This window comes from Stylophora pistillata, chromosome 10 (assembly GCF_964205215.1).
Source record: "Stylophora pistillata chromosome 10, jaStyPist1.2, whole genome shotgun sequence".
In the NCBI taxonomy this organism is placed as follows: Eukaryota; Metazoa; Cnidaria; class Anthozoa; order Scleractinia; family Pocilloporidae; genus Stylophora; species Stylophora pistillata.
In genome coordinates this window covers 30264045-30280452 of record NC_142528.1, presented here as the reverse complement: position 1 = coordinate 30280452, position 16408 = coordinate 30264045, and the positions used below count along the sequence as shown (strand labels likewise).

The following is a 16408-nucleotide window of genomic DNA, read 5'->3' as shown; positions in this document are numbered from 1 at the left end:
GAAGCGAACCCTTTAGAAACCAGCCAAGGGGAGGGGTGGGGGCTTGGTGGGAATCACACGGTTTTCAGGGAGACCGGAGAGGGGATCAGTTGTCGACAACAGAGTGTAAAAAGAGAACTATGGAAAATCGACCACCAATTCACTGCCAATGAGAGGGGAATCAGCTGTCAGTTACCAGTTGAGTGGTGGCATACTCCAAAATATGTCAAACTGAGGGATAAATTGTGTTTCGCTTGCCACATGGATTCGTGTGGCTCCTGAATCGTTCCTACACAAACCTGACCATTTAAAGAAATCTCTTAGATCTCCCAAGGTTAACGTCATTACAACAAGCTCCCACCTGGAAAAAAAGTGTGGCGGAGGTAAAGAAAAATAAGCGACAATAAGTGCGTTCCTATTTAACCGAACCGTTTTTAATCTGCAGAAGTCAAGAGACAAAGATGCTGTACGCAGGCTAAGAAATAAGGTCAAGTCGCTCTTTGGACAGGTATCGTCTTTTTCATCTTCTCATGGTAATATGATCAACATCTAATTTTGAACCAAACTATTTTGATCTGTAAACAATAGCCTCCATTTGGCGCGAAAATATGTTCGAATGTTAATATGAGGAGGTCCTTAATTCTCGAGGTAGCAAATTAGAGGCATTTTTGTTAATCATCTTTAAATATTTTTGCAGTGCTCGTAGCACTGAAATCTTTCACAAACAGCTCATTGAAGAAAAGGAATATTGACTTTTCGGAGCGACTTTTAGAATAAACCTTTTGGGCCAGTTATTTACGCGAGGTCTAGTCCAAACCACAGTTTTACGTAATTAGTGGGCCTCAGGCTTTCTCTCTTAGTAAAAGGGGTAAAGTCTGTACATAGGCTAAGAGACCCATCCCGCCGGCGCTGAACTCCAGTTTCCTCAGCATTAAATTTGCTGGTATCCATTTAAACATCTGGGAGAGAGGCACTGTGAGACTGAAGTGTCTTGCCCAAGAACACAACACAGTGTCCCCAGTCAAGGCTCGAACCCAGACCACTCGATCCCGGAGTCGAGCGCACCAACCACAAGGTCAGCACGCCTCTCTATAAGCAGGTTGATGTAATCAAATAAATGTCCTTTCACTCTAAGCTTTCAGCCGTATTGAAACTGTTCACAAAAATAAATGTTTAGGTAAAAGGTCAAGCTAAATTGAGGATTGTTTAGGACGCGGTTATCTTAAACAACGGCTAAACTTTGTTTTGATAACCGGCCCTTTATCTTTTCTCCTGGTAACAACAGCAAAGCGCTCTCCGATCTTTGAAAGACTTTCATCGAGGCGCCCGTGAGGTTTGAAAATTGGCCAGTATCCCTTCTGGAATATCATCTGATATTCCCCTGTCTTTTTCAGGGCTTTCTAGGTCAAGCGACGCGCTTGAACCTATCGCATTCGAACGAAAACTTTTGATAGACTATTAAGTTAAAATTGGATTTTACGATCTCAAACAATGTATTGCATGACTTGCCTTTCAGGGAGAACACCAAGTCTACAGAACCGTTGACATCCTCATGAGGCAAGGGACGATGTTTCTTGAAAACGGCAAAACTGACTTAGCTTGGAGCATCTTCACAGAGATGGTTAATCTTGCACCTAAAGCAGAAGGAATACAGATGGCACTCGAATATCGGGCACAATGTTATCTCGTTCAGGTAAGAGTAGACTTGGCTCAAAACAAAGGTAGTAGTTTTCATATACTGTTGTTCTTTTTACATGTCAGGTTACAAGTGAATCAGAAATTGATAAAATTTAATGTCGTTTTTCTGCATTTTTTGGCTTTTTGTTTTCAATTTCTTTTCTTTGTTTGCACTGACGACTAAAACTATGGTAGTTTTATCCCAGGTGCACCCTAGACGAGTTGACAAGCGTTCCCCACCCCTACCCGGTAGAATCAGTCTATAACTTGTGAAAATTTTTAGATTTTTGATAGCTACCAACAGCAGTAGTGTGGGTAACTCCCGATACTAGAAAGTGTTTTTACTTGAGGATTCCCAAAATTCTGATTCTGGAATCTTTTTCCGTCTATAGGGTAAACTTTTACAAGCAACGCAAGACTGCAATCGAGGTGAGCCTTTATAGAATATCTGGGAAGTATTTTATGGTATGGTTTCCCTGTAGGGCAAGGGACAGTTCTAATGACTAACCTTGTAGTCAATATTTTGTTCTATCAGCCCTTAATCTGTCTAATGGTGAAAGTATAACGGCTCTTCGTACAAAGATAGAAATCCAAGTGAAGCGTGGAGAATTTTCAAATGCTCTTGAACTTCTCGACGAATGGCGAATGCTTCATGATCCTGAGGTGAGACAGGTTAATCTTGTCCTATAATTAACTAAAGATAATGACCAGCGCTGTGAGCTAAACACAGGTCGGAAGACAGCGGTCAAATTAAGGCGTGCGCAAATGGATCCATGCGTCAGTTTCCTGCCCGTTTCTCGAAGGTCCCGTAACTCTACGGGCCTATTAAGCTGTTCTACTTCCATTCAAGATGGGGTTTCAAAACGTTTTAAAAAATTCAACAATACATTTATCAGCTAAAGAAACAAAATTGACTGGTTAGGGTGTCAGAACCTGCGCCTCTATGTTTAAAATTTTGATTTTAAGATATGGCTTCAGCTGGCCCCTTAAGTTAACGGGATTTTCGAAAAGCGGACCCTAGAATCGTAAATGGAAACATAGGAAACAACCAGTGTTACGCAAACTTTTACTGAGGAAACAACAAGGGTTACGCGAATTTTTAAAGAAAAAACTTTAAGTGAAATCTGTAGGGAAAAAAAGTGGGGAGAGAAAAGCTTAAGATTTCTCGAACATGAAATTGATTAAATTGTTGTTTAATTGTTGATTAATTAACCATTTTGTCGAAAGTTTTATAAAAAAAAAAGTGATAGGAATAACTTCCCCTTGAGCGGCGAGAATAATTTGAGAGAGCAAAGTGTGAATTGTACAAAAACAAGAATTCAATTGACCGTGGTTGCCTGTTCCTCAAGAGATTTGCCTGTTTTGAGTTTGAAGCTTAGAATGGCTTCATAAGTTTATATTTGAGTTTGCTCTCAATTTGCGTTAGAAATACTTTAATCGATTAATCTTCTAGTTGCAGAATACTGATCTTGACATCATAGAAAGACAGATACGAGATGAGATGGCTGGGGATAAACAAACCAGTGGGATAAGCCGAGCACAATCAGTAAGTAAACTAGTTTGAAATGCTAAGAATATATGAGAATCATATATTTGAACTGCAGTTACAGAAACGCACATGAGAACGATCTTCGCAGTGAGGGGCATTATTATCCAACTACACCTAGACGAGTACAAAAAACGCCATAGACGAGTACAAATATCACGCGGTATTTGTACTCGTCTATTGTAGTACCGGTTAAACTGGTTTTCCCGCATCGCGCAAGCGAAGAATTGGATTGTAGTTACACAGAAAAAAAGTGGCGGACAATTTCAATCATATTTCCGACGACGAAGAGTCAGAATGGCTGGCAAATATAGATCTAATTTCATTTGATGAATCGAACGAAGAAAAACAGCTTGACGACCAGAAAATTTCTTCATTTAATGAAGAAAATAGAAACAGCAACACAACAACGCGCCAATTCCGTTGCGCTTCGCATACTTCTGTCACGCACTCCCCGTAAATAAATATCCGCGCGGAAATTCGCCCGCAGAAACAACAGTTTGGCGTGTTGGATAATAAATAACTTATTAGACGTTTTGTTGTGTAGTATCGCTGAGTATTTTTACTTATTTTTACTTATATTTTTACTTATCCCCTTCGGGCTCGTCAAAATACGACACAACTCGTAAAAAAACTCAGCGATACTACACAACAAAACGTCTAATAAGATATATCTATTTAAGTAATAGTGAAATTAAGACCTGAAAAAAATTCAGAGCTGTACTGGATTCGAACCCATGACCTCTGCGATGCCAGTGCAGGGCTCCACCAACTGAGCTAACAAGCCAACTGGTAGCTGGTCATGATGGTGATTCATAATAAACCCGTAAGATGATGAGTCAAATGCTAAGAATATATGAGAAGTTTTCTTCGATTGCTTAGTACAGTGTTTGGTCGCGAAGCAATTGGCAATGCTAGATGTTAAGTTAAGGTATCGGTTGAAACAGTTATTGATACTGACATTACTCTACTAATTTTTTGTTTAAGTCCTTTGATCAATGGTGTAGCCAAGAAGTACAGCCTAACAGAGGAAACAAACGACCCCAATACCGAGCCTCCAAGCACGTCACGGTGAGCTGGAAAGTCTGCTCCAGTGAAAATTAATGCTTTTTTGAATGATATATTATTCAATGGTAGAATTTAAACCCAAATTTTGACCAAAGGGATCCCAAACATACACTTTGATACTGTAAGTGCCAGTATGGGCCAGATCTATAGCTGTCTTAAAGGGGAACTGAAGCCTAAAAATTGCATCTTACAGTTGAAATAGCAATGTTCGAGGGTTTTTTCAGTCTTTGGGCCCAACTTCGCCTCGGAAAAATAGTTTAAAGTGGTATTTTGGCCTCGTAGTACGGCGGCTCAGAAAAGCGATGTCAGCGGTCATTTTAGCTCGCTCTTACGTCACTGGTGGGGAAGAAAGATAATAAACCCGTACTCTTCCTACAGAAATTTGGTTTGGTTATGGAGTTATCGAAGTTGCGTGACTTGTAATGAGGATTAACTACGAAAATGAAATAGTAACAGTTGTTTTTCTTAAGTTGGTTCCCCACCACTGACGTCATAAACGACCGCTGCTGACCTATTTTGAGCCGACGGTCTTACAGCCCCAAAAGCGGGAAAAAGGCAACTTCAAATAGAATTTTCTCGTAAAAAACAAGAAGTGGACGAAAATGAATGTCGACGTTTTATCTTACTCCTCTAAAGCTAACTAGAAATGAGTGCAAACAATATACCAATTTTAGGCTTCAGTTTCCCTTTAAGGACGTTAGCTCTTGACGAAAGTAATATCGACCCTCTTGATAAACAAATGAGATCGAGAAAATTAAGCAGTTGACTTGGCATGGTTCGTTGTTTAAAGTATCTACTGTATCTCTGCGATTAGACATCAAAGAACAAAAAGGAGTTGCAACGAGAAGAGCGGATTAGAGAAAAGGTAAATTATATATATCTTATCATTAAAAACTGGATCATTGGACAATGCAATTCGAGACTTTTTATTGGCTTAGCCGTTATGGTATATTATACCATAATCTACAAATATGGTAAGCGAACGCGTCAGCTTAAAATTAAAAGGGAGCTAAAAAAAATTAGTAAAATTTAAAATTGAATTTAATGCTTTTAATAAAACAATTATTCCACTCGCGCTTGTTGGATATGAGATGATTATAGCCAACTCGGCGCTACGAGCCTCGTTGGCTATCTATCATCTCATATCCAACGCGCGCTCGTGGAATAATTGTTAATTAACCAAGCGCGAGGGCCGATATTCTTCCAGTACGGTCCTGAGCAAGCTTGGTTAATACTTGATTTATTATACGACTGAAGTTCAAAGGGACACAAGTGTGGTATCATTCGGGACCATTCGGGACCTTTCGGGACCATTCGGGACAGTGCCCGGTCCAATACTGAGCGAATATTGACCAGCAATAGAGCATTTTGATTGGTTGATTTTAGTTATTGGCTCTCTGACTGCCCGAGTCGTGTAATAATTTCCGTTATTCACTAATAAAAAAGGCTGCAGTGAAAGAACTACTAAAAGTATTTCACAGGCACTGTAATAAATTATTAAACAGATAAAAAAGCGAAGACATTTTTATACACGTTAGAGTTTGTCTTTTATAATCCAGGAGCGGCAAGAAATAGCTCAGACCTGGATAAGGAATACACTCAAGAAAGGAAATGAAAACAGAGACAATGCGGTATGTTACGTGATGACAAAACTCAGGAGCACTTAATCTTTCAGCACTACAGCAATCTGTGTGGAAAATTTAAACAATTTGGGTGTCCTGTTTTTATTCAGGCAAGAGCTGATTTTAATCCACAAGAGAAGCGAAGTGAAACCAAAGAGGAATTTCCCGGTACGTAAGAATTTGTTCATAAGAGAGCGACCGTCATTTTTTGCTATCAATCATCACTCAGCTTTTAATCTTAGAAAGCGTGAGATTTTTACTATTTCTTGGCGACACACGTTATCCTCAGAGTTGACTAAGTTTCCTCGACGAGCATGAACGGTTCATAGCAAGCTTTTAAAATGAGGCGCTTTGTAACCTTGCAATGGACTTGCAGTTCATTTCTATGGAGATCCAGGTACCCCTCCAATCGAGACGCAAAGAGTTGTAATCATAGCTACAGATAAGAAAGTTGTCTTTGAACTTTCAAACGCCTATTGCAGGGCATGTCAAAACTTGAACACAATCATTGCCATTGTATTTGTACCTGAGAGAACACTTAAAGCTGTTTTAAAAGAACAATCAGTTTATGGAAAATAAAGGATGAAATTGATTATCTTTTCAGGTTTTTCTCCTATAGGAGGAAAAAAGAAAAAAAAGAAAAGAAGAAAGACCAGGCGGAGAGGTGCGGCTAGACGATTTCCCCTTTAATTGTGTGTTAGATTAGAAAGCCATGTCATCGGTGGTTTCCTCATTAGTAAAGTCTGAGCGACTCGAATTCAGAGGAGTTCCTCATCTGTTAGGTTACGACCAATCCACGCTTTAGCGTTTATTGTCATAAGTCAATATTCAGTATTCGTATGCAGATATCTCATGATCAATCACAAGCAAAAACTTACATCGTACAATAAGGAATTTTCCTGTTCTAGCCATGCAACAAATGGATTAATTTGTCACAACGCAGTCGCTCAGAAGAAGGCCTTGGGTTGGCCTTTACTCGGGGGGGGGGGGGGAGGTGGGGTGTCGGAGGATTTTGTGGAGATCAAAAAGTTTTCAGGGGGAACGGAGAGGGGATCATTTTTCCAATCAGGGGATCATTAGAATACTACAGGAGGATCACGTAAATTTTACTGTGAAAACACCAAAATCCTCCCCCCTCCTCTAGTGGAGTGATAATGACAGGTCCTTAGTGAAGAAATCGGGTTCGTTTGCGTTCGGTCATGAGTCGCCGTTTAATCTCAAGGTAGTAAGCTTAAATACGAGTTTCTCAATGCCTGGAGCTTTTATGAAGTATTTGAAAGGCATATGAACACACCGTGTGAAGGTAGTATTATGTCCCTTATGATATGATATTTTCAAGTAAACTAAGTGTTAAGACCGTAGAAATGGTGTGCTTCGATTTCACCATTTCAAGCGCAAGTACATGCAGTTATGCATCCATTTAACTCTTGCATCTATGCTGTGACCAGCTGATGATGAAGATGAATCCGATACAGACAGTGTCTGTAGCACTCGAACTTGCCCCGATAGCCTGGACTGCACGATGAGCACCGTACAATCCCCTTCAAAACTTCCAAGCATAGACCGGTCATCTTCAAAAGGCAAGCACCAGCAGCAGAAACCATCGCCTGTGGTACAACGGCCTCCTCTTGCTCCAGCGCATTCAGTAACGAACAAACCAGTCGCTCAAGTTAAACCCTTTACTGAGGGCGTGTCAAAAGCAGGAGTAAGCATAGGCGCAACAGGCAACGGAATTCGTAAAAGACCACGTCTTGTCTTTGGCGCCTACCGCCTTTGCAAGTACTACCACTTCCAGCAGCCTTGTTTTCAAGGGGAGAGGTGCTCCTATGCACATAGTGAAGAGGAACGAAGAGCATGGGAAGCAGAAAGGAAGAGAGGTAAGCCACCAGTTATGGTAAACGAGGGGCTCAGTTTATCAGGCTCCTGATTTTTTTTTTTCAGGTCTGATTTTCGCTATTGCTTAAATAGCGCTATCTACTGCGAGGATCGTGCATCATACGTATCTAATACCGCAGTTCATAATATATGAACTTCATATATTTTAATTTATCACTGGATACCGTTAAAATAATCTCACGATAGTCGGTGCAGATCCCGCCCGGAGGAAATATCGCCCGGAGGCACGTAATATGAAAAAATCGAAAATCCCCAAACTTTGCCAGAATTTAAGTCTGGATGAACTGTTTCTAGAAAAAATACTTTGAGTTCAATTGCATTTTTATTTTTCGCGAACGGCGGCAAAATCGATTTTGTGGCTCTCACGTCAGCTTCACGAGGTTTAGACAACCATTATTTGAACGTCGCTTGAAAGTAAACAAATCAGCAAATGTGACCAAATATTTTCCTAATAAAAAGAACACGTATTTACAAACAGTCTGAAGTGTTCTTTGTTCGATTCCATTGCAATCGAAATTTTTAGGGAGTTTTTGGTTTTTTCTAATATTTCACTCATTTTGGCGGACAAAAAACTGAACTGAATGGCAAAACGGAGAGGGTAAAATCGCACCTTGGTACATGGCATGGGGTTATATCAAGTTACTGCAGCGAGAGAACAAGGTTTTTTCTTCGAATAACTCCAATAAAAGTTTTGGGCTACTCAAACTACGAAATTTTAGGACCCCAAACAAAAGTGACTCAGAGGTCAAAAGGCGCCATTCCTTGTCACGCAATTGAAGGTGAAAAATCAACAATGCGCACATGGAAAAGATAACAAACCGCTTCGGGAGCGAAATATCGTTATCAATCTGAATAAAATGTTAACTTTGATCAACATTTGTTTAGTTTTTTTCGTTTGGGAACGTTGAAGTATGCTTGAATACATTTTGGGAGAATTTTTCCCTTTATTCATCCCCTTCCTCTTTTTCATTCACTAATCTATTGACATTTTACAGGTTTCATCAGATAAGCTTTCAAAGCTTATCTAATCAGTGGTCTGTAATTTTTTAACATCTTGATCAGTGCAGGAACGTGGATTGTGTATTCGCTTCAAACGCCGCAGCCGTTAACTGCCCTCCGCTGATCTAAATGTTCTGTAAGGATTGCGTGACAGGCGGCAAGGGCAAGCGTCTTTACCATAAACACAAGCACTCTTCCTTCATACTCAGTACTATTTGTTTGGGAACCTTAAATTATACTTGAATGCTTCTGGGGGATTTTTTTTCCGCTTAATTTACCCCCTCCTCTTTTTCATTGACTGATCAGATGACAATGTCAGTTTCAGGCTTCATCAGATAAGCTTTCAAAGGTTATCTAATCTGGTAATTTTTTACATCTTGATTGGTGTACGAACACATTGTATACTTGTTATGTTATTGTGTTTTTACTTGTAACGTTGCTCTACTTTTAAAGCTGTACGCTTCCCACATTATTAGATGGGAGAAGATTTACGCAAACGGTATTGTTCGTGCACAAGTGTCTGGGAATCACGACCAAACATCAAGCGCTTAGCATGCAATAACTGATACAATCACTTGGCACTTTCGATATACATAAATGAAATGAACGTCTTCCCGTGTGACACACAATCAGATTACTTCTGCGTCGCTAATTTGTACCATGGTGCGCTTTTGCACAGCTGTGTAAACGTAATGACAGGGGGTGGCTACTCTGAACTTGTTGGAGCGCCTTTTGGATGCAGTGGTTTTTAACCCGACAAATGCTTTATGTGAGGCGATGGAAACATGCAGAAGAAACATCAAGAGTCACCTGAAGTTTTATGACTGCTATGTTTCAACTTTGAAAACAGAGGCAGATCTTCTTCTCGCCAGGGCAGGAAACATCTCAATATTCAGTCACGATTTCGTATTGATTATGTGGACGTTATGTAATGTAAAAACAATAAGATACCTCGAGAAGCTACCTAACGATGGTTATTGAATGCCTTGTACATGTAGTTTTGCCTCAGTTTTTTTTTCCCGAGTTATATTTCCCGCAATGATAAAAGTATGAGAAAATTAGGTTGTTTACCGAGGTGACGACAGCGGATAAAGACTTGCTTTTAGCTATTACAAGTATTTTCATACACGAGTCCCCCAAAAGCGTTCAAGCATAATTCAACGTTCCCAAAGAAATAATAGCAGGGCTCCCAAGCGCGCTTCGCGCGCGTGGGGCAGAGCCCCATACCCATGGAATATGGTCACAGGTAGCCCAAGCTCTGTCACGGGCTCTTTCACAGCGAATAATTAAAAAGTTTGCATAGTGGTTTAGTTGGACTTGCTTTTGAGCTCTGTAAATGTAAAGTTCTGTGAAATAATCAAAGAAATAAAGTCTTACCTTCGTAGAGAGTAGCCTGTGTTGTTCTCCTCGCGATTTGAGGCCGTTTTGATGTGTTTTAGCTTGACGCCCTAAATTACCGTGCATAAAATCACAGGTGGCCCAAGCTCTGTCACAGGCTCTTTCACAGTGAATAATTGAAGAGTTTGTATAGTGGTTTAGTTGGACTTGCTTTTGAGCTCCGTAAATGTAAAGTTGTGTGAAATAATCAAAGAAATAAAGTCTTACCTTCGTAGAGAGTAGTCTGTGTTGTTCTCCTCGCGATTTGAGGCCGTTTTGATGTGTTTCAGCTTGACGCCCTAAATTACCGTGCATAAAATATGGGAAGGTCGGAAACTTCTGTTGACACATGCTCGCCAAAATCGCTCGAAAACCACACTTAAATACTTTCCCTCGAATCAAAACTCGGCAGCACGAGAGCCAAATAGTTGCCCTTAATATTCACCGAAAAAAATCCCACAAAAGTCGGTTTGTCGAGCAACCAATCCAGCGAGAATTTCAAATTAACGGCCGTTCGGAATTCTTCTAATGCGTGGAAGGAACTTCTTGTGCAGCTGAGAGACCGTTAATGCGCGGTCAACCTGGAACCTAGTCAAACCTCTCTCAACGGGTCATCCCCATAGTCTTCTAAAACCAACTCTTCACACACACTAAAGTACCCCGGGTAAACTCATCGACTTGACTAGATCGTCGATACTGTCCATCTTCACTGTTTTCAATGGATTTTACAAATATCCTCTTACCCGGGGTACCTTAGTATGTGTGAAGAGTTGGTATTAGAAGACTATGGGGAGGACCCGTTGAGAGAGATTTGACTAGGTTCCAGGTTGACCGCGCATTAACGGTCTCTCAGCTGCACAATAGGTTCCTTTCATGCATTAGAAGATTTCAGAACGGCCGTTAATTTGAAATTCTCGCTAGATTGGTTGCTCGACATACCGACTTTTGTGGGATTTTTTTCGGTGAACTTAAAGGGAAACTATTTGGCTTTCGTACTGCCGAGTTTTGATTCGAGGGAAAGTATTTAAGTGTCGTTTTCGAGCGATTTTGGTGAGCATGTGTCAACAGAAGTTTCCAACCTTCCCGTATTTTATGCACGGTAATTTAGGGCGTCAAGATAAAACACATCAAAACGGCCTCAAATCGCGAGGAGAACAACACAGACTACTCTCTACGAAGGTAAGACTTTATTTCTTTGATTATTTCACACAACTTTACATTTACGGAGCTCAAAAGCAAGTCCAACTAAAAGTCCAACTAAACCACTATACAAACTCTTCAATTATTCACTGTGAAAGAGCCTGTGACAGAGCTTGGAACACCTGTGATATGGTCAACCTCTTTTCGTTTGGTTGTCACGTGACTGACCGAGCTTACGTAGGTACGTGCCTTCAGATTGCACAGGTTGGGTAGGGTAGGGGAGACTATCAAAACGAAGGGATTGGTGTCTCAGGTGAGTCTTGGAAAATGCACATCTTTTATGTTATCATTAATATTGCGAACTTGGGAGCTCCGTTTTTAGGCTTGGCTAAATCTATATATTACTGAATATAAAGGAGGAGTGTCAGTGTTTGTGGTATGAGACGCTTGCTCTTGCAATTGTGGCCCTGGACTTTAGTCCGCCTGCACGCAATCCTCACTGAACATTTCAAGACAGCGGAGGGCAGTTCACGCGGCAGATACACAATCAATAATCGGCGCTGATGCATGGTATGTACAAATTTATAAACAATACTCAGATCAAAGTGTAAATATGGCAAACGTATTCATTTTACGTTTTGTAGTCCATCCTCGGCCGCTTCGAACTGAACGATGTTGCATTTTGGCTCGTTTTGTTTCGAAAATAACCGCTAAAAATTTAAATCTCAGGTAACCTGAGCAGCAGAAACGACAAATGTTAATCAGAGTTAACATTTTATTCAGATTGGTAACGATATTTCGCTCCCGAAGCGGTCTGTTATCTTTTCCACTTGCGCATTGTTGATTTTTCACCTCTAATTGCGTGCGTGACTAGGAATGGCGCGTTTTGACCTCTGAGTCACTTTTGTTTGGGGTCCTAAAATTTCGTAGTTTAAGTAGCCCAAAAATTATCAGAGTTGATTGAAGAAGAAACCTTGTTCTTTCTCTGGAGTAACTTGATATAGCCCCATGCCACGTACCAAGGTGCGATTTTACCCTCTCAATTTTGCCATTTTTTTGTCCGCCAGAATAAGTGAAATATTGGAATAAAACCAAAAGTTCCCCAAAAATTTCAATTACAACGGAATCGAACATAGAACACTTCAGACTGTCTGTAAATACGTGTTCTTTTCATTTGGAAAATATTTGGTCACATTTACTGATTTGTTTATCTTCAAGCGACGTTCAAATAATTATTATCTAACCTCGTCAGGCTGACGTAAGAGCCACAAACCGATTTTGCCGACGTTCGCGAAAAATAAAAATGCAATTGACTCAAAGTATTTTTTTCTAGAAATAGTTCATCCAGACCTATATTCTGGCAACGTTTGAGGATTTTCGATTTTTCATATTGCACACCTCCAGGCGATATTTTCTGACGGCCGCTCTTAAGATACACTTGCAAGGATGCAAGATGATTGAGAATCTTTTGTAAGAACATATTTAACAATAATAGTGAAAATGGTGAATCACGTCATTATGTGCAATGCATTATTTAATCCTCAAGATCCTTATAAAAAGTAAGAGATGTGTACTTGGTCATTTCTTGGTAAATTAACGTGTAAATCAAACTTGTGTCGTTTATTGTATTTTAGACAATTATACGGTCAAGACGACAAACGAAGAATTTATGACCAAAACACCCTACTTGTCACTTGATGAATGGCGCCAAGCTTTTAAGGGACTGGGCAGAGGACCTTTACGAATGCCACCAAAAGGCGGAAGGTTTAGAATATGCGCTGGGTGAGTCACTCGGTTTATTCTTAGTACAAGTTATTGGTTTGCATAGTGTATGGTTGCAGATAGTATTTGAATTAATTAGAAAAAAGGAAAAAGCTCTTAAAGCGAATTTACTTTTAATTCTTAGGTGGTCGAAAGGAATTTGTAAATTGGGAAAAGGTTGTACTTTTGCACACGGCCCACAGGAACTTGAAGCTTGGAATAAACACGTGGATATGATGGAAAAGAAAATGGAAAACAAGATCGAGGAGGAAAAAGAAAATGAAAAGAAAAATGAAGGCGATGAAACTACAACGAAAACGATTACTCATTCACTGATAAAAGATGATCGACCAGTTCGCACTTACAAGGTTAGCACTATTGAAACATATTTCGTTGTGAAACACGCTTTGTAAAGTAAACCCTTTTTATTAAACAACCTCTTAGCAGAAATCTATACATTTCCAATGGCCAACGAGAGCAATAATTTACAATCACCACTCAAAATAAAATCCTAGCACTGGCTAGGCTCTGAGCAGCAGTGACGAAGTCCCGTTTGATTTAAGTTTTGCTTTTTTTAAGATTTGTTTGATTGTTTTAAGCAATCAAAGAGCAAGGTTATTTAAGTTCTGAAGGATTCCGGCTTCATTTGTCAATCGTGAAATACTCCCGTCGAACTGAATGATACTCAATAAATATGTTCTCTGCAGATTAAGTTCCATAATCCATTCTTATCTCTCAGTTGAAGGATCTCGTCACCAGACTTCCAGGAGTATCAGTTGCGTGTGAGCCAAGTCTTCAAAATGTGTCTTTACAAGTTCCACTGGACAGTGAAGGAGAAAAAACTTATAACTGGACTGTAGGACTATCTTATGAGGTTAGAGATACGACTGTTTGGTCGTTAGGTAAATTTTTAGGGGATTCATTCCTTAGCTGTTTTGAATAATCCTTTGAATATGTTTGAATTTGAGATAAAAATTTAGAAAACTAAAAAGAAAGTAACACGAGCAGGATCAACAAGATGTGACAGGAATGTTTCACAGGTGGAAAAATATCACAGCAAAGAATAGCTCTTAGAGTAATGACGCAAGACTAAGAGTGGTGACATCATCACCTTCATCATTACTGAGATAATAATACCATATAGTTAGTAGATGAAATACTAAACAAAACAAAACAAAAAATACTTTAAATAAGACTATAAAGATGAAATCGCCGTTGGAAATGATAAAGGAGGATCGTTCCCCAAGAAACCCTTAAGAATCTTTGTGGTTTTGCCATGATTGCGAACCAAATTCTTATAATAGAAAACTAAGAAATGTATAGAAACCATTTACGAGAATAAGTTGTGGGATCTTTGGACCTTTGGATGGTAACTCATGACGTACATTTCCTCGGCTGTTCCTTAATCTACTAAAACAAATGTTTTTTTAATTCTTATTTAGTCGAGTGAAACCGGGCATCTGCAAGATATTGCTCTATTGTGGAAGTTTCCTAATTGTTACAGTTTCTCCAGTGTTACCTTCAAGTGCTCCAAAGGCCCAGTTACAGTGGGGAACGCTGTAGAGAAAATCGATGACTGTCATTATCAAGTACCACCATATTTACGTGAGTTCGACAGCGACTGTGAAATGGAAGTAGCCCTCTCATTCTCCACATTCGTGTTTGGAAATTTCAGACAATATGTGGTGTTCGATTTTGGCCAAGAGCGTCACCTTGCCTTGGAGTTTTGTGTCGAAATCGGCAGTCAGGAATTTCTGAAAGAATTCTGCGAGGAGAAGACAAAAATTGCATTGGATGGGCCTTTCTGGGATGACGGTTGCCGGACAATTGTCCCTTTTGAGTCCAAAACCCCGTCAGTGTTCAAGAATGATTATTTGACGGACTGGTACAAGTTACCTGTTGATAGAGTCGATGATGTTGTACCCTGCCCTCTTCTTGACGAATCACAAGGTCTAAGTGAGAAAAATTACAAGGACATCATGCATCAGTTGTTATTTGTAGAGGAGTTTTACATTCGCAAACAAGTTGCCAGGTTAGATTAAAAAAAAAAAAAATCCGCTTTAACACTTTTTGTTTGTAACATAAAACTAATATCTGCTACATTTGTATCTGGATACAAATTAATTACTATCAATTGATTTACTTAAGGATTTCTGTACATACTGCGCGCTGAATGGATTTAAAAGAAGTTCCGATCAAATTTACCGCCATTTGATAAAAATAACGCAGTGTTCTGGGAATGCTATGCTTTTCTTTTACATCAAATAGTCAAATAGTATATTTTCGTTCTCTTATTAACTCAGTTTTTTTTTCACGGGCTTATGATCGCTGGAACAACCAAAGAGAGCTGTTTCACTGAATTTTTTTCAGATTCAATGTACAAGGAGCTAATTTGCGTGCTGCATCACTTATTGTCAAGAAAGACGAAGTTCTGAGCGCCGAAGAAGGTTGGCTGTATGGGTCCTTCCACGTGTTGCGCCCTATAACACCCGACGACGCAGATGGGCGACTCCTGCTCAGGAATCTGTTCGGGAGCGCGGGGTCAGTGTTGATAGCAAAACGCCAATGCTCCCAGTCGATGGTTTATGAAGCTTTAGTGGACTCTGTGGAGGAAAGTCGCGTCATTGTAAAGTTATCTGTACAGTGTTGTGCAGATCTGGGGCTGACAAATAACAGTGACACTATTGTGGACGTTCAGTTTCGGACCAATCGACTTACACTTTGTGAGATGCACGACAACATCGACAGACTGGGAATATCGCATATCAGAGTAGTGTTTCCCGCCTTTGGCATAGTCGCCTTGGAAAAGAACGTAGGTTGAGACGCTGTTTGATTAAGCCCATTACATATGTAGTTTCACTTTTCAATGGCAGTAAGAAAATATTTATTTTTAGTACATGACAAGGTAGTCCTGAGGTAAACCCGAGCGTTCTAATTGGTTCTTACTTGATCCGTATTCTGCCGTACGGACCGTTTCCACGGAAATGGTCATAAGCAGTGCATTTTTGTTTGCGAATGCCGGAAAATTAAAAAAGAAACAAGTTTGGTCCGACTGCTATGTAATAAGCCAGTAACTAACCTCACTTGCTCGAGCTGTATTGGGTAATATTCACCCTAGATCGTTTTTGTACTTACTTCGCTGCGCTCGGTCTGTAATACCAAGACCTGGGGCCAATATTCCTTAGCCATAACGCTCGGTTAGCACACGGTAACGTTGAAATTTTTATAAATGCAAGTGGGATATGCGATGACAGTATGGTTAGCACTACATTATGCCTCGTTCTTGCTAGGAAAAATAATTTCCCGCAGCGAGATCCTCCTGCTTCTTTCAGAGCTTGTGACG

General features: G+C 40.0%; 1 protein-coding gene across 2 annotated transcripts in view; it reads left to right on the top strand.

Moving 5' to 3' along the window:
• The window catches only part of LOC111325418 (3'-5' exoribonuclease HELZ2-like), a 40966-nt gene that overhangs the window by 6893 nt on the left and 17665 nt on the right, over positions 1–16408 (top strand). For both annotated transcript variants that reach the window (XM_088735142.1, XM_088735141.1), the window contains exons 7-22: positions 425–487; positions 1496–1672; positions 2049–2085; positions 2192–2319; positions 3110–3202; positions 4190–4273; positions 5085–5135; positions 5830–5901; positions 6003–6060; positions 6497–6556; positions 7341–7769; positions 12939–13086; positions 13211–13433; positions 13805–13939; positions 14508–15097; positions 15436–15877. In XM_088735142.1, the coding sequence (XP_088591268.1) occupies positions 425–487; positions 1496–1672; positions 2049–2085; positions 2192–2319; positions 3110–3202; positions 4190–4273; positions 5085–5135; positions 5830–5901; positions 6003–6060; positions 6497–6556; positions 7341–7769; positions 12939–13086; positions 13211–13433; positions 13805–13939; positions 14508–15097; positions 15436–15877 (2790 nt within the window). The remainder of the gene's footprint in view (positions 1–424; positions 488–1495; positions 1673–2048; positions 2086–2191; positions 2320–3109; positions 3203–4189; positions 4274–5084; positions 5136–5829; positions 5902–6002; positions 6061–6496; positions 6557–7340; positions 7770–12938; positions 13087–13210; positions 13434–13804; positions 13940–14507; positions 15098–15435; positions 15878–16408) is intronic.